Here is a 24,300-nt window from a genome sequence, read left to right as displayed (position 1 = left end):
CTCCATGCCTCTAGTCCTCCATTTTTCTGTCCCTCATGTTCTTTGGGCCCAGAAATCTTCTTGGACTCCCCCGAGGCTCAGAGCTTCCTGGACAGCCACAGACGAATTCGTCGAGCCAATCACTGGGACCTGGAGCTGTTCACGCCAGGGAACCTGGAGCGGGAGTGTTATGAGGAGAAGTGTTCCTGGGAAGAGGCCCGGGAGTACTTTGAGGACAATACTCGGACGGTGAGAGCCTGGGGGGCTCCAGGCCATCTTCTTCAGGCCCTGGGGGATCCTGGCCCTCAACTCCCTCCACCCTCTGGTCTCAGAAATCTGGGTGGCTGGTTGGGTGTGTAGAATCTGCCAGTTGACAGCTTGTCTCTCCACCTTCTCTACTCCCACCCCTTCCAGGAGCGCTTTTGGGAGACGTATATCCACAATGGCAAGGCAGGTGAGTGGGAGGCCACGCCCTCTGGTTCTGTGCAGCTAAGGCAGTCCCTTCCCATGGAGGCTGAACCAACACTCCCAGCCCAAATTCTGCCATCCCTGGGTTCCTGGAGGTGGCTATTGAAAGCGTCCTCTCTCTCCTTTAATTAATATTTTTTAACTTTGATTTTGAGAGAGAGATAGAAACATCCATTGGCTGCCTCCTGCACGGGGATCTGACCAGGAATTGAACCGGCGACCTCTTGGTTGCATGGGTCATCGCTCAACCACTGAGCCACACCAGCCTGGCAACGTGTCCTCTCTTTTGAGACTAGAGCTGGGGCCTGAGGGACCCACCACACCTCATTGCAAGAGGTCCCGTGCTCCCAGGAAGCGGGAAGTGAGGGTGGAGGGAGGAGTTACAGCCTGGGGCCTATCAGGCCTCAGGCTCAGAGGCACTGGCCCACCTGAGAGAGCCCCAGCCCTTCTGCAGCTTGGTTGCTAGGGGGGTTGTTCCCTAGCAACACAGCCTGGTCAGGCCAGGCCATGGAAACCTGTGCATCCTCACCGGACCAGTCCGCCCACCCTCAAACCCTCCTCTGAGTTCTGAGGCCCCGTCATGGCTGCAGCCTTGCTGCTAAGGGGGGAGGGGCTGCTCCTTAGCAACAAGGCCGGGCCAGGCCGGACCACGGAAGCCTGCCTGCCACCGCACTCACTACCTGGCTGGCTTCTCCTCCCCACAGCCCATCCCAGCCTCTGCCTGGTTGCTAAGGAGGCCTTCTCCCTAGCAACCACACCTAGCCAAGCTCAGGACCCTAGGCCTCCTGCCCACCAGAGGACCCCCTTCCAGGCACCAGATGCCCCACCCCCTTTTGGCCTGGTTGCTAGGGGTGGATGTACCATAGCAACAGGCCCTGGGTCTGGGCAGGAGTCCTCACATTGGAGACGGGTTGCTAGGGGAGGTTACTGCGTTGCTACAGGCCTATGGATGCCTGGTTACTGCTTGAATCTACCTGAAACATGTCAGAGGGCCTGCCTTCTCGGAGCAGCTTTTTGTTAAGAGGGCCAAGAGCCTGGGTTTGCTGTTTGAGGAAAGCAACACCCCCCCCCACCCCTACCCCAGTGCTAAAGTTGGACTCCCCAGCAGCAAGACTTAGCAAGGCCTCATGAAGCTGGAGTCCTCCCTGCACACACCCCCTCCCCCAACACACTTTTCCTCAGACACAAGCCTTGGATTGCTAAAGGGGCTGCACCTTAGGAAAGGGGCCACGTGAGTTCTAGACACCCAGCCATCTGTTATTGGAGGAAGGTCCCTAAATTCCTCCATTGACAAGTGAAATTTTTTTAATTGATTTCAGAGAGGAAGGGAGAGGGAGAGAGAGATAGAAACATCAATGATGAGAGAGAATCATCGATCGGCTGCCTCCTGCACGCTCCACACTGGGGATCCAGCCCGCAACCCGGGCATGTGCCCTTGACCGGAATCGAACCTGGGACCCTTCAGTCCACAGGCCAAGGCTCTATCCACTGAGCAAAACCAGCTATGGCGATAAATGAATTTTTTTCTAGCCTTCTGGTAAATTCCAAAGCCTTCCTGTGGGTTCTGCAATTCCTTCAGAGTTGAGACCTTGCCCCTCAGTTGCCTGGTTGGTAAAAGGGGCTGCATTCCAGAGGGGACAGGGTTGCTAGATAAAATACAGGAACTACCCCCACCCTCTTCCTGAGTTAAGTTTCAAGTACACATGAGTCATTTTTTTAGTATAAGTAAGTCCCCACTTAATATATGGGATATATCTGTATTTGAAAAATATTTGTGGTGTATGTAAAGTTTTGTGGGGTGTCCTATTTATTATTTGTTAAATCTGGCAGTGTTCAGTGAGGGGTGGGCCTTGAGAGTTGGCCACGTGACCTCCCTACCTTACCTGTGGTGTGTCACCTGCAATCTTAGCCGATGGATTGCTTAGGACGGTCTTGAACCACCCTCTAGGGAGGGGCTTCTATCGTCATGGGGATACAGCTGCCATGCTTTCTAGGTACCAGTTGAAGTTATCATAGGTCTTCTATGCATTTAATCTCATTGAATTTTTGCAACCTGTCAGCGAGGGATTATAGTCCCATTTTACAGAGCAGGAGATGGAGGCTCAGAGAAATGAGTGAGGTGAGTTGCCTCAGTAAAAACAGCTAGGAAGTGGCCCCAGCTCTGCCTTGCTTCTTAGCCAGTATTCCTCCCTCAGGAGAAAGGCATTTGGATGTTGGGGTGGGTGGGGTGGCGGCCCCTGGGGCAGTGGCTCCCTCTTCCCCCCGCTCCTCCACAGGGCGTGGACGAGTGGATGTAGCAGGCCTGGTTGTGGGGCTGACATCTGGCATCCTGCTCATTGTGCTGGCGGGCCTGGGAGCCTTTTGGTATCTACATTGGCGACGTGGCAGAAGCCAGCTACCCAGTCCTCAAGAGTAAGGGGACTTCAGGGGGGAAGGGGCTGGGGGGGTGGAGAGAAGGGTGAGCAGGGGAGGGAGGAAAGGTCAACCTAAGGAGAGGGGCCGAGGGTTGGAGGCAGGTGGATGCTGCTGAGAGATCTGAGGAGACAGCCATGTGGAGAGTGAGTCTGTGAGATTGTGTCCGGTTGCGGTGTGTCTGTCTGACTATATCCTGAATACCTGGCACACAGTAGGAGCTCAATCAGCATTGACTGCCTGTCTTTGCCATACCAGGTGTCGGTGTGGTGATCAGTGTGTGACTATTGTCTCTGGTGAAGCAGCAGCCTGTGGTCTATGGGTGTCTGTGGGCGACTGTGGTATGTCAGTTTCCGTGGTACAGGGTGTAGCAAATGTTTGTGTGTGCCTGTGGGAGTTGTCTAGGTGTGTCTTTCTCAGTGGCAGGGTCCAGAAAGGTGTTTGAGCGTCAGTCTTGGAAGTATGGTGGGTCTGGGGATTGTCAGGAGTTTACTGTGAGTGGGTATCTCTGTGTTGTGTCTGTATCTGTGTGTGTCCACCTGCCTCTGAAGGCTGTCTTTTTCTCCATTTCTCTGCCTATACCTGGAGTACCTGTGTGTCTGTGAATAAGAGTCTCTCTCAGCAGTTGTTGATTTCTGGGTCTTCCTGTCCCTGTGCATCTGCCTGTCATTTTGAGGTGCTTTTCTGCGTGTGAGATTGAAGGTGACCCTCTTTCTTTCCTGGTTCATCTCCCTTCCACATGTTCCCCTCCCAACCCCAGTGTCTCTGGGTCCCTAAGTCCTCCCTCCTTCTCCCGAGTCTTTCTATCCCTAGGTTTCCCCTGCTAACTGTGCACCTTCTGTTCCCAGGGCCGAGCTCATCAGCCCTCTGAGTCCCCTGAGCTCTCCGGGCTCGCCAACGCCCCTGCCGCCACCCCAACCGCCAGGCCTCCCCACCTACGAACAGGCTTTAGCGGCCTCTGGGGTGCACGACGCACCTCCGCCACCCTACACCAGGTGCGGGGCTGGCTTCTGCCCGGAGGCGGGGCGCAGAGGGGAGGGGACTGCTGGAGGCGGGGCGTGGGCTCAGGGGCGGGACTTGGAATGTTGAGCTTATTATTCCGGGCAAGGTTTGAGCGCGGGGGCGTGGCCCAGCCTGAGAGTGGAGCTTCCGAGGAGGGTGGGTCTTGTGCCCAGAGGGTCTAGGATTGGCTGGGACGCCCAGAGCGGTTCGGAAAGGTCTTGGTTGGCGAGGAGGGGGGCGGAAAAACAGCCGGGTCTTTGACTCCCCACTGTGCCCCTCCCCATGCAGCCTCCAGAGGCCTCGGTGAAGAGCTACTTCGGAGCCGGGTTCCCCGAACCATGCCCCAGATTCACACCGGATTCCGGAAGCTCCCAAGACTCTTAAACTGCGGAGCTGAGCTTGGGGAGTGCAGTGGGTAGGGGTCGTCCGGCTCGAGGCCTACCCTGGCACACGTGTTTCCGCCGAGTACGGATACACTCACGTCTCCGCAAAAGTGTTCCCGAGTTCCGGCACCCCGCGGGCTCCAACGCTTTCTTGACCTTGGGGGGTACCCGTCATCCCCGCCCCCGGGGTAGGCTTGCTGTGGAAACTCGGACCCAGGCACGCAGGCCGAGTGTGCAGACTCGCGTGTGAGGTTAGACACGGCCATCTCCCTCCAGTGACACGGACCACACACACGCAGAGCCCCGCCCGTGCACACGCATGTCTTCGTGCGCTCCCCGCGCGCGTACAGGGGCACTTTGCAACCCAGGGAAAGGGTTGGGGGCATATTTGCAACCGTACTCATCAGGCGCAGGCTCTCCCCCTAAATAAAAGCTCTTTGGAAAAGAAACCAAAAAAAGTGAAAAAATGCAAAAAATTGAAATAAACTGAATCGCGACCCCAGGCGCGTCTGCGCGTAGTGGAGCTGATTTTCTGTACTAATGTTGCGCCCTACACCCCCAAGCCCGGCTTGCGCTGTCTGTCTCTCGTTCTCCCTCCCTCTCTCTCTCTCTCTCTCTCTTTTTTTTTTTTGCATTTGCACGGGATTGTGGGAGGAAGCGGAGCACAGCCAGACACCCCGCCGCCCGCCCCCCCTTCCCCTCCCCCCTCCCCCAGCCGCCTTGTGCAAAGATGGCTGCACCGTGAGCGCAGCGGAGGAGGAGGCGGCGGCGGCGGCGGCGAGAGAGCGAGCACCCAGCGCCCGCACCCACCCCGGGGCCGCCCGGGACGCCCCCTCCTGAGCGCGCGCTCCCCCTTTCTCTCTTGCAAGCGCCGGGGCAAAGGCGGAGACAGCGGGGTCCCTCCTCCCCCCTTTCCCTCAAGGGGGAACCCCCTTCCCCCCTCCTTGGCTCGGCGGCTGCACCCCCTCCCTTGTCCGCCCCTCCGCCCCGTCCCCTCCCTTCCCTGCCCGGGCCCTTCCCGGGCCTTCGGCGGCAGCAAAGAAAAAAAAAAGAGAGAGAGGGAGCGAAGGGGGAAAAAAGCAGCAGCGGAGGGAGCGGCGGCGGAGGAGAGCGCGCGCGCGCCCCCTCCCTCCCTCCCTCCCTCCCCCTCCCCCCAATTTCCACCGCGGCCAATTCATGGACAGGAACTACCCCAGCGCCGGCTTCGGGGACCCGCTCGGCGCCGGGGCGGGATGGAGTTACGAGAGGTCAGCTAAAGCTAGGTAAGGAGCCGAGGGTGGCCTGGAGGAAGGGGCCAAGGGGTGGGGGCCGAGCTGAGCCGGGCCCGGCCCGGCCCGGCCCGCCCGGTGACGCGTGCATCGCAAACTCCCCTCCGGCTTGCAAGGGAGCGGCCTTCCTTGGTTTGCAACAACGCCGCCGCCCCAGTTTGCAAATTGCAAACTCCGCCAAAGCCAGCTCCGGCATGCAAAGGGAGAGATGCAGCGGGAAAATGGGGCTGCAAAACAATTTCGGACGGAAAGGCCTTGGGAAAATGGGAGGGACTGGCGAAGCAAGGCCTGGATTTCCCCCCATCCTTGGATTCCCGGCTTGCTGACCCCTCCCCCCCGCGCCCCAGGCTCTGCTCTTGCAAAGGTGGGAAGGAAAGGAGAATTAGAACGTAGATATGGGGGGCGCGCCCCCCTCCCAGGTCCCATTGTTCCGGGACTGCTCGAGGCCGCGCCACTCGGGCCCCAACCCCCCCGAAATTCCGCGCGCAGAGTGGGCCCGGGGCCCCGCCCCCTTGCTAAGCTGGGGTTCCGCGTGTGTAAGGGGGGGCCTCCTGGTATCTGAGACACGCCCCCTTTAACTCCCCACCCCCAAAGGCAGGGAATCCTGTTTGATGGCGAGGAGTGGAGTATTTGACCTCTTTGAGTCTGGGCCATGGATTGGGGCCCCGGGGTTTTGTGCATTATTGCATGGGAAGATTCGGGTGTGTGGTTGTGTGTGTGAGCGTGGACCCTATGCTTGTGTAGCTGGCAGTCTGTTGGCCTTCGCATCAGCCCCTTACCTACTGTTTATTTGTGTTGCGCCCTCACTCTTCACCTGCCTTGAACCACCTCCCTCCCCCACACACCTGGGTTTCCCAGGGGCATGACCACACGTGTGTTCCATGTGGGGCTCTTCCCTCTGTATCTATCCTCCCCTCCCACCCCCATCCCACCCCCGTGAGTTAGATACTCTTTGCACACATACTTGGCTTTGCATGGTTCCATGCATTTGAACCTCAACCCTAGGGGCTGGGCGGTGTTCATGGTGGTACTTGAACCTGGTACTTTATTATCCCCTCCTCCTCATCCCACATCCCTCCCATTTGGGGAACAATCTGCCTTCTGCTCCTGACTGGCTTTGCACCACCCCTGGAGGTTCAGGGCCTGTGTGTTCCCACGTGTCTGCAGGAGAGGGGGTGTCTATGCGCAGCTCTGGGGTTGGCCCCAGGGTTTTGTGTCACCAGCGGGGTGGGGGCCCCGATGTGGCCCCTACATTTTCAACTCAAGGCACTTTCTCTGACTTCACCCTCTCAGTATTTGTCTCAACCTAGTGCATGTCTGTGTTTGTAAACGTGAGGCTATATGGGCTCTATTTACTGGGACTTGGAGCTCTTTACTGCTGCTGGGGCTCGAGTGGGGACCATTTCTATGGCTCTTTAGTTGGGCACCCCGATTCCCTTGTCTTCTTTCCTTTAGGGCCCAAGGTTCCTTAAAATACCCCCTCTCCCCAATTCAGCTGGAAGATTTCCCCCAACTCACCGAGGGATTTGCTGAATTCCCTTCTCCGAGGGCAGCTTAGGAGGATACCCTAACATCTCCCCCTTCCCCCCAGCTTGGTCTATGGCAGCTCCAGGACCTCGCACCCCGAGACGGACATCTTACATCGCCAGGCCTACGGGGCCCCCCACCCACTGCAAAGCTATGCCACCAACCACCACCCTGCAGGTACGGGCCCCCATCCCGCTCCGACTAGGCCACCCCCCCCCTCCGAGGCAGCTGATTGGCTAGTGAAAGTTCCGCCCCTCCTAATTGGCCTTGCCCTTGCCTCCTGGCCCGCCCATGTCTGTCCTTCCTCTGATTGGTTGGCCTGAAGCTGCTTAATTTCACGCCGGATTCGTCGGCCTCTGTTTCTGGCCCCGCCTATTTCCCTCCAATTGGTCCCATCCCCACAGCCCCCAAATCCCACCTTCTCTTCCAGGCTTTTCCTTGTCTCCAGCCCAGCCAATCACTTCCTTCTGGGTTTGCCCGTTCTCTTGGCTCCTGGGTTCTCTGAACTCTCCTTCTGATTGCCATTCTTCCTGATTGGCAATGATTCTTTGGACAGCCCCCTTTCCCCCTTAGATTTGCCCCTTCCTTATTCTCCCCCAGTGGCTCTGCCTCTAAGGCTTCTGATTGGCCCCTTTCCTTTGATCCTACTGCCCTCCCTGATGGACCAGAAATGAGACTGGGTAGTCCAATTTGATCGTGACCTTCCTGGTTGGCTCCATTTTTCCTTCCCATATTTGTTTTTCTGGATCCTCTCACTTTGACTCAGCCCCTTTAGATTTGTTCTCTAGTTCTACTTAGTGGCTCCAGTCAGGCCATTCCTTGTCCTTGCTGGAATTGCCCAGATACTTTGGCCTCACCCCCTGCCTCCAATCCTAGCAACTCCCTGCCCGTTGGCTCTCACTTCTTTCCCTTCTGGATTTTTCTATTCCTTTGCCTACCTTTCTCTTCTTGGACACTCTGCCCTTATGACTGCATTGCACCCTCCTGCTTATTGTCTCCTTAGCTTGTCTCTGCCCACGTTCTCCCCCTTTCCTTCCCTCCAGTCCCTTTCCCTGACCCAACTTGCCTTTGACCTCTTCCCTTTCAACCCTGCCCTGTCCCCTACCTAGCTGACTCTATCCCCTGTTCCTGGTCAGGCCTCTCTGGACTCTTTGACACTGGCCTCCACCACGCAGGCTCCGCAGGGCCCGACGCCTCCGTCATGAACCTCATCTCAGCCCTGGAGTCCCGGGGCCCCCAGCCAGGCCCCTCTGCCTCCTCTCTCCTCTCCCAGTTCCGCAGTCCTTCCTGGCAAACAGGTAAGCCCATTGCCAACTCAAGAGGGCCAGGGTGGGGCTGGCATGTGGTCCACCCTGACCTATGGTCTCCTCCATCATCCCCAGCCATGCATACGCCAGGCCCCACGGAGCTCTTCATCTCAGGCGCCCTGCCGGGTTCCAGCACCTTTCCATCCTCCTCTGCCCTGTCGGCCTACCAGCACCCGGCTTCCTTCGGCAGCCGCCCCTTCCCGGTGCCCTCGTCCCTCAGCCTCCAGGACCCCCCATTCAGTCCCCCAGCTAATGGGCTCCTGTCCCCTCATGACGTGCTGCACCTGAAGCCCTCGCAGGCACCCACGGTGCCCTCCTCGCTAGGCTTTGAGCGCCTGGCGGGGGGTGGTGTCTTGGGGCCCGCTGGTCTTGGCCCGGCCCAGACCCCTCCTTACCGCCCTGGCCCCCCAGACCCACCTCCACCTCCCCGACACCTCCCAACTCAGTTCAACCTGCTAGCTTCCTCTTCCGCTGCCGCCGCCGCTGCCGAGCAGTCCTCCCCACAGCTCTACAACTTCTCGGGTGCTGCCCCAGGCCCGCCGCCCGAGCGGGCCCTGCCCCGCCAGGACACCGTCATCAAGCACTACCAACGGCCGGCCAGTGCCCAGCCCCCACCGCCCCCACCATCTGCCCACGCCCTCCAGCATTATTTGAGCTGTGGAGGCAGCTATCCCTCCATGGGCCATCGGGCCAACCTGGCCTGCAGCCCCCTGGGTGGTGGGGAGCCTTCCCCAGGCGCTGGGGAGCCTAGCAAGGCTGGGCCCAGCGGAGCCACGGCCGGGGCGTCAGGCAGGGCTGCGGGCCCCGAGGCGGCCGGAGGAGGTGGAGCAGGGGGTGGTGGTGGAGGTTACCGCCCCATCATTCAGTCCCCTGGTTATAAGACGGGCAAAGGCGGCTATGGAGCAGCTGCGGGTGGTGCCAACAGGCCCCCACCACCTCGTTCAACTGCCACACCCAAATGCCAGAGCCTGGGTGGTCCAGCAGCGGCCTATGCCACTGGGAAGACCTCTGGGGCTGGCGGGGCGGGAGGCCAGGCCTATTCTCCTGGTCAGCCCCAGGGGCTTCTAGGACCCCAGGCCTATGGGCAAGGGTTTGGAGGGGGTCAAGCACAGGACTTGAGCAAAGGCCCTAGCTACTCAGGGGGGCCTCCCCAGCCCCCTAGTGGCCCCCAGCCTCCTGGCCTAGCCACGTGCCAGAGCTACTCCCCTGACCAGCTGCAGGGGCAGCTGTATGGGGTGCAGGGTGAGCCGTACCCAGGGCCAGCTGCCCACTCCCAGGGGCTGCCCACAGCCAGCCCCTCACTCAGCTATAGTACTGGCCATTCCCCGGCGCTCTCGGGCCACGGAGGTGGCTGGGGTCCCAGCTCCCTGGGTGGTGGTGGAGAGGCCAGCCCTTCTCACATCATCCGCCCGCTGCAGTCGCCACCTGCCTCTGGTCGCCCGCCTGGAGTCGGCTCTCCCGGAGCCCCTGGCAAATACCTGAGCTCCGTCCTGGCCTCAGCCCCATTCCTGGCACCCCCGGGAGCCGGCAGCTATGCAGCTGGAGCAGGCGGCTACAAAGGCAAGGGGGATGGCTCGGAGCTGCTGGCAGGCCCCGGGGGGCCTCCTGCTGAGCGCACTGAGGACGAGGAGTTCCTCATCCAGCACCTCTTACAGGCGCCCAGCCCCCCGCGGACCTCAGGAGCCGATGGCTTGGTGGGCGAAGATGGGGCAGCAGATGCCTCCAAAGGACTTGGGGGGAGTGGCGGGGCTGGGGGTCCCCCGGGCACACCCTATGAGCTGGCCAAGGAAGATCCCCAGAGGTACCATCTGCAGAGCGTCATCCGTACCAGTGCCAGCCTCGATGAGGGTGCCACAGCGGCCCTGGAGCTAGGCCTGGGGAGGCTGAAGGAGAAGAAGAAAGGGCCGGAACGGGGTGGTGAGACCCCTGAGGGGCTAGCCACCTCAGTTGTCCACTATGGGGCAGGTGCCAAGGAGCTGGGTGCCTTTCTCCAGAAGAGCCCGCCACCCCCACCTCCCACGGCCCAGCCTGCCCAGCCCACCCCCCATGGCCTCCTCCTGGAGGCCGGAGGCCCTGACCTCCCACTGGTGCTGCCTCCTCCTCCCCCACAGCTGCTTCCCTCAGTCCTCAGCCACACCCCCAGCCCGTCCTCCAGCACCCCCAAAGTCGGAGTCCATCTCCTTGAACCAGCCACCCGTGATGGGGCACCCCAACCACCCCCGCCACCTCCCCCACCGCCACCCATGCCTCTCCAGCTCGAGGCTCATCTACGGAGCCATGGGCTGGAGCCTGGTGCCCCCAGCCCCCGCCTGCGACCCGAGGAGAGCCTGGAGCCACCAGGTGCCATGCAGGAATTGCTTGGGGCCCTGGAACCACTGCCCCCTGGGCCCGGTGACACTGGCGTGGGCCCACCTAACAGCGAGGGGAAGGATCCCTCGGGTGCCTACCGCAGCCCCAGCCCGCAGGGCACCAAGGCCCCCCGCTTTGTGCCACTCACCTCCATCTGCTTCCCCGACTCCTTGCTCCAAGACGAGGAGCGCAGCTTCTTCCCCACCATGGAGGAGATGTTCGGCGGAGGGGCCGCAGACGACTATGGCAAGGCCGGACCGCCTGAGGACGAAGGTGACCCCAAGGCGGGCACTGGGCCCCCTCCTGGCCCCCCTGCCTATGATCCCTACGGGCCCTACTGCCCAAGTCGGGCATCTGGAGCAGGGCCCGAGACGCCAGGCCTGGGCCTGGACCACAGCAAGCCGCCTGAGCTGCCCTCCACGGTCAACGCTGAACCTCTGGGCTTGATCCAGAGTGGGCCACACCAGGCGGCCCCACCGCCGCCGCCTCCACCACCTGCCTCAGAGCCCAAGGGGGGCCTGACCTCACCCATCTTCTGCTCTACCAAGCCAAAGAAGCTGCTCAAGACGTCCTCCTTCCACCTGCTCCGACGCCGCGACCCTCCCTTCCAGACGCCCAAGAAACTGTATGCCCAGGAGTATGAGTTCGAGGCCGATGAGGATAAGGCTGATGTGCCTGCTGACATCCGCCTCAACCCCCGGCGTCTACCTGACCTGGTGTCCAGCTGCCGCTCCCGCCCGGCCCTCTCACCGCTAGGTGACATCGACTTCTGTCCGCCCAACCCTGGCCCTGATGGCCCCCGGCGCCGGGGCCGCAGGCCCACCAAGGCCAAGCGCGATGGCCCGCCCCGACCCCGGGGAAGACCCCGCATCCGCCCGTTGGAGGTCCCCACCACCACTGGGCCATCCTTGTCCTCCACACCCACTGATGGGGCCAAGAAACCCCGGGGTCGGGGCCGTGGCCGGGGCAGGAAGGCCGAGGAAGCAGGGGGCACCCGGCTGGAGCCCCTGAAGCCACTTAAGGTGAGGGCGAGTGGGGCCCCAGTGCCTGAGTCTTAGAGAAAGGAAAGGGTCGGGCCACGTTGCAAGTTCTTGAGTGTGACTGGGGATATGGTTTATATTTCTTTTTATATTTTTATTTTTTAAAATATTTTTACTGGTTTTTAGAGAAGGGAAGGGAGAGGGATGGAGAGAGAGAGAAACGATGATAAATATCGATTGGCTGTGTCCTGCATGTCTCCCACTGGGAATCGAGCCTGCAACCTGGGCATGTGCCCTGACCAGGAATCAAGCCAGTGATCTCTTGGTTCCTGGGTCAAAGCTCAACCACTGAGCCACACTGGCTCAGCTGGTTTATATTTCTAAAACCTGTGAGGAGATGACTCTAAGGGCTGAAATTCCAGGATTGCACTGTTGGGGCGATCTGAGAACTGACACTTGGGTTTTAGAGGGAGGCAAGAGATTGGAGCTTGGGTTCTTATCCATGGCGGATCCTAGATTCCTGGGTCTGGGAGGGAGGGAGGTCTGGAGCCCTGGGCTCCTGGACTGAGCAAGGAGAGGTCAGTGAGTAATAAAAGGATGGAACTGAGTCCTGTCGTTCTGGAATCCGAAGGGGTCTGTGGACTTGAATTCAAGGATTCTATGGGCTGAGTCTGGGAACTTCAACTTTAGGGTCTGAAGTTTGAAGGAGGCTGGGTTTCTGGACTCATGGGTCTGAGGGAGGAGGGGACTTGGGGCCCGACTCTTGGGCCCTGACCCCGCCACTACTCCTGTATCTAGATCAAGCTGTCTGTGCCCAAGGCTGGTGAGGGTCTGGGGGCCTCATCAGGTGACGCCCTATCAGGCGCTGACCACAACAGCTTGGACTCGAGCCTGACTCGGGAGAAGATCGAGGCCAAGATCAAGGAGGTAGAGGAGAAGCAGCCGGAGATGAAGTCCGGCTTCATGGCCTCCTTCCTGGACTTCCTCAAGTCAGGCAAGCGCCACCCACCGCTCTACCAGGCCAGCATGACGCCTCCGCTCAGTCCCCCCAAGAGCGTGCCACCCTCCGTGCCCACGCGAGGCCTGCAGCCCCAGCCCCCCTCTGCCCCCACCGTGCCACACCCTCCGCCCACCGGCGCCTTTGGGCTGGGCGGTGCCCTAGAGGCTGCTGAGAGTGAGGGGCTGGGGCTGGGCTGCCCTTCGCCCTGCAAGCGGCTGGACGAGGAGCTGAAACGGAACCTTGAGACGCTGCCCTCCTTCTCCTCGGACGAGGAAGACTCTGTGGCCAAGAACCGGGACCTGCAGGAGAGCATCTCCTCGGCCATCTCTGCCCTCGATGACCCGCCCCTTGTTGGGCCCAAGGACACCTCCACTCCGGACGGGCCCCCCTTGGCTACTGAGGCTCCCGTCCCAGGGCCACCCCCTCTCCCAGGGCTCCCCAGTGCCAGCAGCAATGGCACGCCTGGTGAGCTCTGGGAAGATGGTCCAGGGGAGGGGCAGGGGTTTCCTGTTCGGGACGCTGGGTACGGTTATGTGGATGACGCCCTGTTTAAGGGACACTGTGTTAGATGATGTAGATTTGCATATCTATGCAGGTAACTCTGCTAAGGGTAAACAAGTGCTTTGAGAAAGGGGTGTATTTTTCTAATCTGCCTGCAGGTGCTAAGTGGACTGGCAGGGGCCCCAAGGTGGGCACTGGAGAATGCTGGGGGACAGGGCAGGTTATAAGTGATGGGGACAGCTGGTAACGGGGTACTTGGTGAGCTTTTTAAACTGGCAGGGGGTCCGGGCCCTGAGAAGGATTCTGGAGTTAGTGATGTGTGCTAAAGAACAGGAAGATTTCAGGGGGCAGAGAGAGAGACTTAGGGAAGGTAGTTTAAAAACAGACTGGAACACTGACTGGTCAGGTCTTGTGGAAGGCAAGAGGGGAAGGCCGGTGGGTATGGCTGGGTCTGTATGGGGTTCTGATCTGAGGCTTTGGACAAAATGTAAGGGCCTTTAATGAGGGTAACAGGTGTTGGGGTTTGGAGCAGGGCATTTGGGGCAGTTGTGAGGGGGGCTTGAGGGCTCAGAGAAGGATGTTACAGAAACCCATTAGAAGTTAGTACAAAGGAGAAGGGCATTGGTTATTCCGAGAATGGAGAAGGACTTGGGTGGAGGAGGATGGAACCTCTGAGCAGGAAAGGAGGCGGTAGAGCATGGAATGGTTTCAGAATTGGGAGGAATGGGGGTTGGAGGCAGGCAAGGGCATTGAGGCCACCAAGCCACGTTCAGGACTAAAATGGGCATTCGGATGGGAGCTGGGCGTTGGCCTCAGGGACCTGGGTGGCAATGAGGCAGAGGGTTTGTCACAGGAAGGGACGTTCATATTCAGGGACAAGAGAAGAGGTTCCAGGGATGGCAGATGGCATTTGGAAACGAGACAGGGCAGGGCAAGGAACGTCGTAGGGACTGGGCTGGGGAGCAGGGGAGAGACGACCAGAGTGGGGGACAGTTGGGTGAGGACAGAGTTTAAATGGCATAGAAGACGCCCGCCCATGGAAGGTGGGGGGTGGGGGGGGGGCATTGAGCAGTGGGATACAGAACTACAGAGATGGGGTCTTTGGAGGCTGGGAAAGAGAGCAAGGAACGTCCGGGTGGGAAGACGGATGAGGACATTGCAGAAGGGGGTTACAGGGCCGTGGGCTTCCTGTGGGTGTCTGTACGAATAGGTATTGACGGTCAGGAAGGTGACTGGACAGGATCGGAGAACAGGGTCAGACAGGAGCTTTGGAGGAGGAGCCAGGGCAACAAGAGTAATAAGAAACTGAGGTGAAGTAGGGGCGGGGGTGGGGTGTGTGGTAGCTGAAGAACTCAGTTTCATCAGGAGGGATGTTTGGGTGCAGGGGGGCGGGATTGGCGCCCTAGAGGAGACTAGGCACAAGCTGGGAGCACCTTTCACTGACAGCAGAAACTTGAGGGACATGCCGGGATGTTGATGGAAAGCAGGCTGAAGCTCTGGGGGGAGGGGGCTCTGGGGGCCCAGCCCTGATGCTCCTCTTACCCCCCAGAGCCCCCGCTGCTGGAGGAGAAGCCCCCGCCCTCTCCGCCGCCTGCCCCAACGCCCCAGCCGCCACCCCCACCGCCAGCCCTGCCCTCGCCACCTCCCTTGGTGGCTCCCGCTCCGACTCCGGCTCCTGCTCCAGCTCCAGTTCCAGCTCCAGCTCCTGCTCCCATTCCCGCTCCGGCTCCTGCTCTGGCGCCTTTGGCTCCTGTTCCCGCCCCGGTCCCTTCGTCCAGCTCGCCACCTCCGCCACCTCCACCTGCCCTGCCTTCGCCACCTGCCCCACCGCCCCCACCAGCCGCTGCCCCGCCTGAGGAGCCGGCCGCCCCTTCCCCTGAGGACCACGAGCCGCCGGACGCCCGGCCCCTGCACTTGGCCAAGAAGCAGGAGACCGCAGCCCTGTGCGGGGAGACGGACGAGGAGGCCGGCGAGAGCGGCGGGGAGGGCATCTTCCGCGAGCGTGACGAGTTCGTCATCCGTGCGGAGGACATACCTTCCCTCAAGGTGAGTCCCCAGCCTGCCTTGCGGCTGGACCGGCCGGAGCGGGTGGTCACCGCGGGGATCCCTGAGCGCCTGCTGGAGGCCAGGCTGAGCTGCAGGTGCGGCGCCACCGAGGCGGCCGGCGGGCCCTTCTGAGTTGACAGCCCGCGGGGCTGATAGGGGTGGCCCCGGGACTTGGGGACACGCAGTCTCTGCGATACTGTTTCGTGTGTCTGTTCCCTATAACTAGGTAACACCATTGTTAACTGTTTATTGTAGTTACCCTGGGTGCCGGGGTTATAGTGAGGAACAAAGCGGATGAGGTCTGGTCTCTGAAGGATGTTCTTGGGACTTGTCCTGTGTCGACATGACATAACTATGAACTTGACATCACCTGTAATGCAGTAGCCAATGGGTTGGGCATGCCTATATGTCAGGCACATCTGAAACCTTTTAGGCTCCTGCTCCAGTTCCTGCTCAGACCAGCCCGTTCACTGCTTCCAGTTACTCCACACCATGAACTCCAGACCCACGGGCCAAATTCAGCCCATGGCCTGGTTCATTAGCATATAGCCACACCCACTCATTTGCATACCGCCTCTGACTGCTTTCCCCATACACAGGGAGTGCGGTGGTTGCCCCTGGGCCTCGCTGGCCTGCAGAGCTGACTGTATTGCCTGTCTGCCCCTTTGCAGAAGGTTTGCTGGCCTCTGCGGTGCTTGGCTCCTGGGCAGGTAGAATTGGACCAGACAGTTAATACAGTATAAGTGCTCACCCAGGCCCTAACCTGTTTGGCTCAGTGGATAGAGCGTCCGCCTGGGGACTGAAGGGTCCCAGGTTTGATTCCGGTCCAGGGCACATGCCCGGGGCGTGCAGGAGGCAGCTAATCAATGATTCTCTCTCATCGTTATGTTTCTATCTCTCCCTCTTCCTTCTTCTCTGTCAATAAAAATACATTTTAAAAAGAAGTGCTCGCCGGTGCAGCCCTTCTCACAGGGCATGAGGCAGAGCAAGGAGGGCAAGCACTTGGTAGGTCAGTGAGCCGTTAAGTACCCTGATGGCGACACCGGAAGCTGAGGCCATTCTCCATATTAGTCCTTGTCACTGGCTGGGTGTTGACTATGGGACAGGAACCGTGTTCGGGCCTTGATGTTTTTGCTGTCACATTTCATTTAATCATGGGTGTTGTTTCTTCTAAAATACAGATGGAGAAATTGTGGGACGGATTAATTATAAGGGTAATGACTGTTATTACACCTTTTATGGAGTGTTTTATGAGATGAACGTCATGTCGTTTCCCGACGTTATTTTTAAGCTATTTTATTGTGGGGAAACTAGAGTAAATAGAATACCGGGACTGTGTGCACCCATTACTCAGCTTCCACCATCATCACCTGGCTGGTCCTGCCCCCTCTCCATTCTGGCACGTTCTGCCCCCCTGCTCCACCCCACCCACCCCAGACATCATATCCTTTCATCCACATTTTATCATCTTTTTGGCATGAAATTTGACACATTCCAAAGAACGGTCATAAGAGATTTGTAAGTTGTAAAGCAAAATGCTAGCATGAACACTTATGTCCTACCACCACCCAGCCATCAACCAGACCGCTCCCAGTGCCTCGAGTCTCGGGTGCCACCCCCTGGCCAGTCCTCCTGCGTCCCCCAGGGCCGTACCACTTCATAGTGCCCTGTGTACATTATTTCATTTTACCCTCACGACTTCTGGGGCTGATGTGGCCAGTCAGCCTGGGACAAGCGATTTGGTGTTGAATAGGCACCAGTAGTAGGAACTGGGGCCTGGCCAGCATGGCTCAGTGGTTGAGTGTCGACCTATGAACCAGGAGGTCATGGTTCGATTCCCGGTCAGGGTACATGCCCAGGTTGCAGGCTCCATAGACAGTATGGGGCATGCAGGAGGCAGCTGATCAATGATTCTCTCTCATCATTGATGTTTCTGTCTCTCTCTCCCTCTCCCTTCCTCTCTGAAGTAAAAAAATAAAAAAATAGTAGGAATTGGACAGGATTTGGGGCATGTCACAGTCAGAATGTAGTTTAATCTTTTTTCCCCCTTTAATTGTGATACCCTGTGCATACCACGAAGTTGATCCTTTTCACCCTTTTAAAGTGTACCATTCAGTGACATGAAGTATATTATATTGTGCAAAACTGTCTCCAAGTTTTTTTTGGGTTTTTTTTTGCTATAATTTTTTCATTGACTTTGTATGGCCTCATATGAGTATTATGTTATATTTCCTTTTCTGTTTTTAAGGGATCTTTTCAACAGTTTAGATAGTAATTAGTTGTTCTTTGAAAGTTTGTTACAACTACCTATAAACCTGTCTAGGGCTGAGGGGGTAGGGTAGGAATTTTAATAATAATTTTTTTTGTTAGTCTTCACCTGAGGATATTTTTTCCTTTTTTTTTTTTTTTTTTTTTTTTAGAGAGAGAGAGAGTGGAAGGGAGGGGGAAAGAGAGAGAAACACCGCTGTGAGAGAGACACATTGATTGGTTGCCTCCTGCACTCTCCCCAACAGGGGCTAGGGATCAAACCTGCAACCCAGATATGTGCCCTTGACTGGGAATCGAACCCACGACCCTTTGCTGCATGGGCTGATGCTCTAACCACTGAGAAAAACCAGCCAGGGCTGCAAGATTTATCATATACACTGAGTGGCCAGATTATTATGATCTCTGAACACATAATAATCTGGCCACTCAGTGTATATCCTGTATAATAAAAGGCTAATATGCAAATTGTCCCCTCGACCAGGAGTTCGACCAGCAGGCAGGTCGGCCAACTGCCCATGTCCCCTCCCCCTGGCCAGGCTGGCCAGACCCCACCCATGCACGAATTCATGCACCAGGCCATACACACACACACACACACACACACACACACACACACACTGAGTGTATATTTAAATGCGTTATGCATTCAGAGATCATAATAATCTGGCCACTCAGTGTGTGTGTATAGATAGATAGATAGATTTCAGAGAGGAAGGGAGAGGGAGAGAGATAGAAACATCAATGATGAGAGAGAATCATTGATCGGCTTCCTCCTGTACACCCTCACGGGGGATCAAGCCTGAAACCCAGGCATGTGCCCTTGACCGGAATCAAACCCGTGACTCGTCAGTCCTCAGGCCGACGCTCTATCCACTGAGCCAAACTAGCTAGGGCTCCAAGATTTATCTTTATAATCACCTTCCTTTATAAGAGATTATTATCCCCATTTTACAGGGAAGGAAACTGAGGCGCAGAGCAGTATAGTAGTGTTCCCAAGCTTTCACAGCGGGGACCTGCCCGCAGCTCTAGTGCCTTCTGGGGGCCTGTGCCCTCAGCACCAGATTCAGCGGTTCTCTCTGTAATTCTGTCAAACACTGACCATGAAGCAGCCAGTGCTACTGGGCACTCAGCACTGGGCCAATGAACAGGGCTCTGGGCAGGGACCGTGGCTCCCAATTTACAGATGAGGAAGTTCACGATCAGAGAGAGGGAATCATTTGGCTGGTGAGTGTTGAGCTGGGATCGGAGCCAGAGCCATCTGATACCACCTCCCGGCTGGCATGGGGCAGAGGAGGGGACCGGGCAAGGACTCAGTGCTTAAAATACAACACAAGTGTGCGTTATAATGGGGGACGCACAGCCTCGGGCCTGAGTCACCGATGCAGATGTTGGGGACGCGTTCATGTGCCTGGAGTTGGGACAGGCTGGCGGCATGGTTGTGGAGAGCCTGGCTTTGACTTTCATCTGACCGGTACGAGTCTCTGCCACTTCTGAGTTAGACGGGTATGGAACCTTCCTGAGCCTCAGTGTCCTCATCTGTAAAATGGGCTGATCATACCAGTACCTCCTTCATGCCGTGTGAGGACTCTGGCGTCAGGGCTTGCTCAGTGCTCTGACCGTGGGCGGCACGCTGAGGTGTCCTGTAAGCTTTGCTTCTCGTATTCGTCTTGGTGATCTGGGGAAAATCTCTGGTGTAGAGCTTGGCCACGTTTTTCTGTAGGCCAGAGAGCACATATTTTTGGCTTTGTAAACCACTGAGGGTCTCTGACACATGTTCTTTACTTTTCCTTTTTTACAATTTTTTTAAAAATGTAGAAACCGCCTGGCCGGCATGGCTCCGTGGTTGAGCGTCGACCTGTGAACCAGGAGGTCACGGTTCAATTCCTGGTCAGGGTACATGCCCAGGTTGCAGGCTCCATCCCCAGTGTGGGATGTGCAAGAGGCATCCGATCAATGATTCTCTCTAATCATTGATGTTTCTCTCTCTCTCTCCCCCTCTCTGAAATCAATAAAAAAAAAATATATAGTTTTTTAAATGTAGAAACCATTCTTAGATCTATAAAAATGGGCCACGGGCCATCGTTTTTTCCTAGAGCAGTGACAGTCCAATAGAAATATCATGAGTCATACACATCATTGGAACTTCCTTGGGTCCACATTTTTAAACAGTTAAAAGATGGGTGAGATTAGCCACAGGAATGTCTTTCCTTTAACCCAGCATATCTAAAATCGCATTTCAGCATGTAATTAATATAGAAAAACTTGGTGTTTTACGTGGTGTGTGTGTGTGTGTGTGTGTTTTATACCAAATCTTCGAAATCCAGTGAGTATTTTACATCCATAGAACATTCAGATCAGCTGCATTTCAAGTGCTCAAGAGCCACATGTGGGGAGAGAGGGGCTGCTGACCTGGAGCAGCCCGGATTAGCTCCCTCTCTGCTCCATCTTCCCCATCTGTAACATGGGTGTGATCATATTCACTCTCAGTACTTGGGGATGTTGAAGACTTAGCAGGATGTAAACTCTGAGCACATAAGAGTTTGTTGGATGGAGAAAAGTGTGGGGAGGATGGGCCAGCCAGCGGGAAGAGTCTGTGAAGCATGGCATGCTTGTGATGTGCAGGGATACGAGGAGTCGAGCCTTGGCCAGTGAGCACCAAGTCTGGAATGAATGGGAGAATCTGCTCTGGGTGGCCCAGCCTCTGCTACGGCTCCTGCTCTGCAGGGAGGTGGCTGTGGAGGTGTCCAGTTCTGGTGACAGTCTGTCCTACTGCATGACTTCTGTGACAGCGACTCCCCTGTTAATGGACCCTGCAGGCTCGATGTGTCTAGCTTACTCACATCCTGCTGCTTACTGTCCTTCTCTCAGCTTGTCACAGTTCAAATTCCCGGAACAGAATCTGATTGGTCGAGCTCAGCCTTTGGGATCAGTGGGTGGGGCAACTTCCCTGGTAAGTGGAAGTGGGCGTTGGCATGAGGAGAGGCAGGAAGGACATGGCTTTGGGACTAACTGGCACTGGTGAGGAGCTGGCAGGGACGTTTGCCAGTTGACTGGGTCCGATGACTGGGGGTGTGGTGGGAATCCTGGGAGAAAAGTGGTTTGGGTGAAGACACCAAGCCCAATGGGAAAGCAGTGAGCCCAGGAACTTAGTCCAGCTAGAGAATCAGCTGACTCCCTAGAGAAAGCAGATAGGCAGTGGGGGGAGGCAGAAGTGGGGGGTGGTTTTCTCTGGCTGGGGGGGAGCGGGGAGCACTAATGGATTTCTCAACGGCTTCTGAGAACTAGAACAGGGCACATTTTATTCACAATGAGAGAGAAAAGCACCCCCAGTGGGAGACCCTGCATTTGCAAAAGTGTGAAGTTCAAAAGTCTGGGGCTTGCTCTGGCCAGTGTGGCTCAGTTGGTGGGGCATCATTCTATGCACCGAAAGGTTGCCAGTTCAATTCCTTGTCAGGGCACATGCCCGGGTTGCATGCTCGATCCCCAGTGGTGGGCATTCAGGAGGCAGCTGATCGATATTTCTCTTTCACATCCATGTTTCTCTCTTTCTCCCTTCCTCCGTCTAAAAAAAAGTCGGGGGCTTGTCTGCTGAGCTTGGAGGGGTCTGCATGGCCTGCTGCGCAGGGGCAGGAGAGGGGGAGGGGAAACTGGGGCAAAGTCTCTGCGTGCCAGCCTGCCGAGGGTTTTGGAGCAGGGCAGGATGTACATGGACTTCTCAGTCCTTGGGCCTCTGGCCTAGCTCCCTGAGGAGCCAGAAGGGAGGACTGAGAACCGTGGTTTCCTGGAGGAAGGCACATTAGGTGGGGATGCCTGGGTCCCTGTCCCATCCTGCCTCCCTCTTGTGTGAGGCCCAGGCAAGAGCCTCTGGGACCGCATTTTCATCAGGTTATGGAAACGCCTCCTTTGCTGATCTGATTGATCGGAGGGACATGAGGCATCGTGGCTGCGAGAGCAGTTGACCCAAAAACCAAGGGTAGATAACCAATACCTGGCACGCAGCCCTCGGTGTTGCCACTGCTGCCAGGGGCAGACGTTATTAATTGATCCCAGCACTCCCTCCTGCTGAGCCTGGTGCTCAGGGCAGCCATGACCAATCGATTGGAGTGATCATCCGAATGCTGTTGTGGCCACTTGACCGTGGAGTCGGTGATGGCAGGCACTGCTCCTCCTTCATCTCGGTCAGCACAATGCACAACGCACGTATCCCCCTATGTTCTTGGTCTTTACGTATCTGTACCGCCGTGAGTTGCTCCTTTCTAGAGCCACAGCGGTCACACACTTCCCTGGCAGCCCTGGTCTTCACCCAGTCCCCGCATGGAAAGGGACACGGTCCTTCCAAGACTCATTTAGGTGTCACTTCTTCCAGGAAGCATTCTTGGATTCAGATTGAGTTGAGGGTCCTTTCTCTAGGCTTCCGGAGCATCCTCCATTAACACATTTTTTTTTTTTGAATATATTTTTATTGATTTTAGAGAAGGAGAGGGAGAGGGAGAGAGAAATAGAAACATCAATGATGAGAATCATTGATTGGCTGCCTCTTGCACGACCCCTATTGGGGATCGAGCCCACAACCCGTGCATGTGCCCTTGCCTGGAATCGAACCTGGGACCCTTCAGTCCCCAGGCCGACGCTCTATCCACTGAGCCAAACGAGCTAGGGCAACACATTTCTTATCGGTGCTGTTATTGTGTGTGCCTGGGTCTGGCTCCCCTCCTGCCCGCCTCGCTCCCCAAGATCAGATGCTGGGTCTCACTCACATCCATGGGTTCCAGTGCCCAGGCCAGGGGCACACGAGCCTCGGTGTGTGGGAGGGGGTCTGAGGGTGTGCGGGGAGTGGAGATGGGAGAGTCGCTACCTGTGTCCTGCCCTCTGTAGACAGGCTGATGGGGTAAATGGTCTCAGGTAACCTGTCACCTGTCTGTTCTTGGCACGAGCCACAGCCTCCTTGCCCTGCTTCCTTTATTTGCTTGTCTGTCTTGTTACCCTGGTAACGAAGACCCCATACCAAGGCTTCGTCGATCTCATTCGCTGCTGTACCCTGGGGCCAGACACGGTGTCTGGAAAAGGGTGGGTGGCAGGTGCTTGAGTTCTGTCATTACCTCACGCGGGAGGCGTGTACCATCAGACCATGAAGCTGTAATGACTGAAGGGCCGGACTGAGAGCATTGGATGAGCCGTAGGAGGACAGGGCCAGACTCCAGCTGTCTCCACACTCAGCGAGGTCCCCAGGACTCAGATCCTCACGAGACCAAAAGATATCTGTCTGACCACGATGCCTTTTGTCTAAGGGGGTACTGAGGGAGGTCAGAGGGCCAGGAATTGGGGGGCAAGGCGCAGGTATGGGTGCTGACCCCGCCGGCCTCGCTGTGCCCCTCCTCAGCTGGCGTTGCAGACGGGCCGAGAGCCCCCACCCATCTGGCGCGTCCAGAAGGCCCTGCTACAGAAGTTCACCCCGGAGATCAAGGACGGGCAGCGGCAGTTCTGCGCCACCAGTAATGTAAGCCCGCGGGGGGGGGCAGCGAGGACCCGCCCCGCCGGGGTGTCTGGCCCGGGGCGGCGGGAGTCTCAGGGGTCGGGGCTGCCCCAATGGGGCGGTGAAGGAGTTCCTCTTGTGCCTCTTCCCCTCCATAGTATTTGGGATATTTTGGGGACGCAAAAAACCGGTACCAGCGCCTTTATGTGAAGTTTCTGGAAAACGTCAACAAGAAGGATTACGTGAGGGTCTGTGCTCGGAAACCCTGGCACCGGCCCCCAGCGCCTGTCAGGTACCGTGGGGCCTGGGGGACAGGAGGCGGGCACAGCCAGAAGGCTAGGGGACCGAACATGCGACAGAGGAAATTGTCAGGAGGAGGGGACAGAACAGGGCCGGACAGAGACCCAGGGAGAGACGGAGAGCCCAGGGCAGGGGACAGGCCCAGGGAGAGACGGAGAGCTCAGGGCAGGGGACAGACCCAGGGAGAGACGGAGAGTCCAGGGCAGGGGACAGGCCCAGGGAGAGATGGACAGGCCCAGGGCAGGGAACAGGCCCAGAGAGAGACGGAGAGCCCAGGGCAGGGGACAGACCCAGAGAGAGACGGAGAGCCCAGGGCAGGGGACAGGCCCAGAGAGACAGAGTCCAGGGCAGGGGACAGGCCCAGGGAGAGACGGAGAGCCCAGGGCAGGGGACAGGCCCTGGGAGAGACGGAGAGCCCAGGGCAGGGGACAGGCCCAGGGAGAGACGGAGAGCCCAGGGCAGGGGACAGGCCCAGGGAGAGACGGAGAGCCCAGGGCAGGGGACAGGCCCTGGGAGAGACGGAGAGCCCAGGGCAGGGGACAGGCCCAGAGAGAGACGGAGAGCCCAGGGCAGGGGACAGGCCCAGGGAGAGACGGAGAGCTCAGGGCAGGGGACAGGCCCAGGGAGAGACGGAGAGCCCAGGGCAGGGGACAGGCCCAGGGAGAGACGGAGAGCCCAGGGCAGGGGACAGGCCCAGGGAGAGACGGAGAGCCCAGGGCAGGGGACAGGCCCAGGGAGAGACGGAGAGCCCAGGGCAGGGGACAGGCCCAGGGAGAGACGGAGAGCCCAGGGCAGGGGACAGGCCCAGAGAGAGACGGAGAGCTCAGGGCAGGGGACAGGCCCAGGGAGAGACGGAGAGCCCAGGGCAGGGGACAGACCCAGGGAGAGACGGAGAGCCCAGGGCAGGGGACAGACCCAGAGAGAGACGGAGAGCCCAGGGCAGGGGACAGGCCCAGAGAGAGACGGAGAGCCCAGGGCAGGGGACAGGCCCAGGGAGAGACGGAGAGCCCAGGGCAGGGGACAGGCCCAGGGAGAGA

General features: G+C 58.0%; 1 protein-coding gene across 5 annotated transcripts in view; it reads left to right on the top strand.

Moving 5' to 3' along the window:
* The window catches only part of PRR12 (proline rich 12), a 37,577-nt gene that overhangs the window by 1,770 nt on the left and 11,507 nt on the right, over positions 1 to 24,300 (top strand). For 3 of the 5 annotated variants that reach the window (XM_080644520.1, XM_080644518.1, XM_080644519.1), the window contains 5 exons: positions 53 to 228; positions 394 to 433; positions 2,724 to 2,859; positions 3,708 to 3,854; positions 4,150 to 4,761. In XM_080644520.1, coding sequence (XP_080500646.1) covers positions 53 to 228; positions 394 to 433; positions 2,724 to 2,859; positions 3,708 to 3,854; positions 4,150 to 4,168 — 518 coding nt within the window. In that variant the 3' untranslated portion in view covers positions 4,169 to 4,761. Of the gene's footprint in view, positions 1 to 52; positions 229 to 393; positions 434 to 2,723; positions 2,860 to 3,707; positions 3,855 to 4,149; positions 4,762 to 5,085; positions 5,507 to 7,103; positions 7,217 to 8,175; positions 8,338 to 8,421; positions 11,718 to 12,473; positions 13,141 to 14,725; positions 15,223 to 22,870; positions 22,988 to 23,121; positions 23,256 to 24,300 lie in introns of those variants that run through there. The other 2 variants (XM_080644521.1, XM_080644517.1) reach the window with 2 other exon arrangements.

The sequence above is a fragment of the Plecotus auritus genome (assembly GCF_963455305.1).
Source record: "Plecotus auritus genome assembly, chromosome: 10".
Taxonomy (NCBI): Eukaryota; Metazoa; Chordata; class Mammalia; order Chiroptera; family Vespertilionidae; genus Plecotus; species Plecotus auritus.
This window is presented reverse-complemented; position numbering and strand designations above follow the sequence as displayed.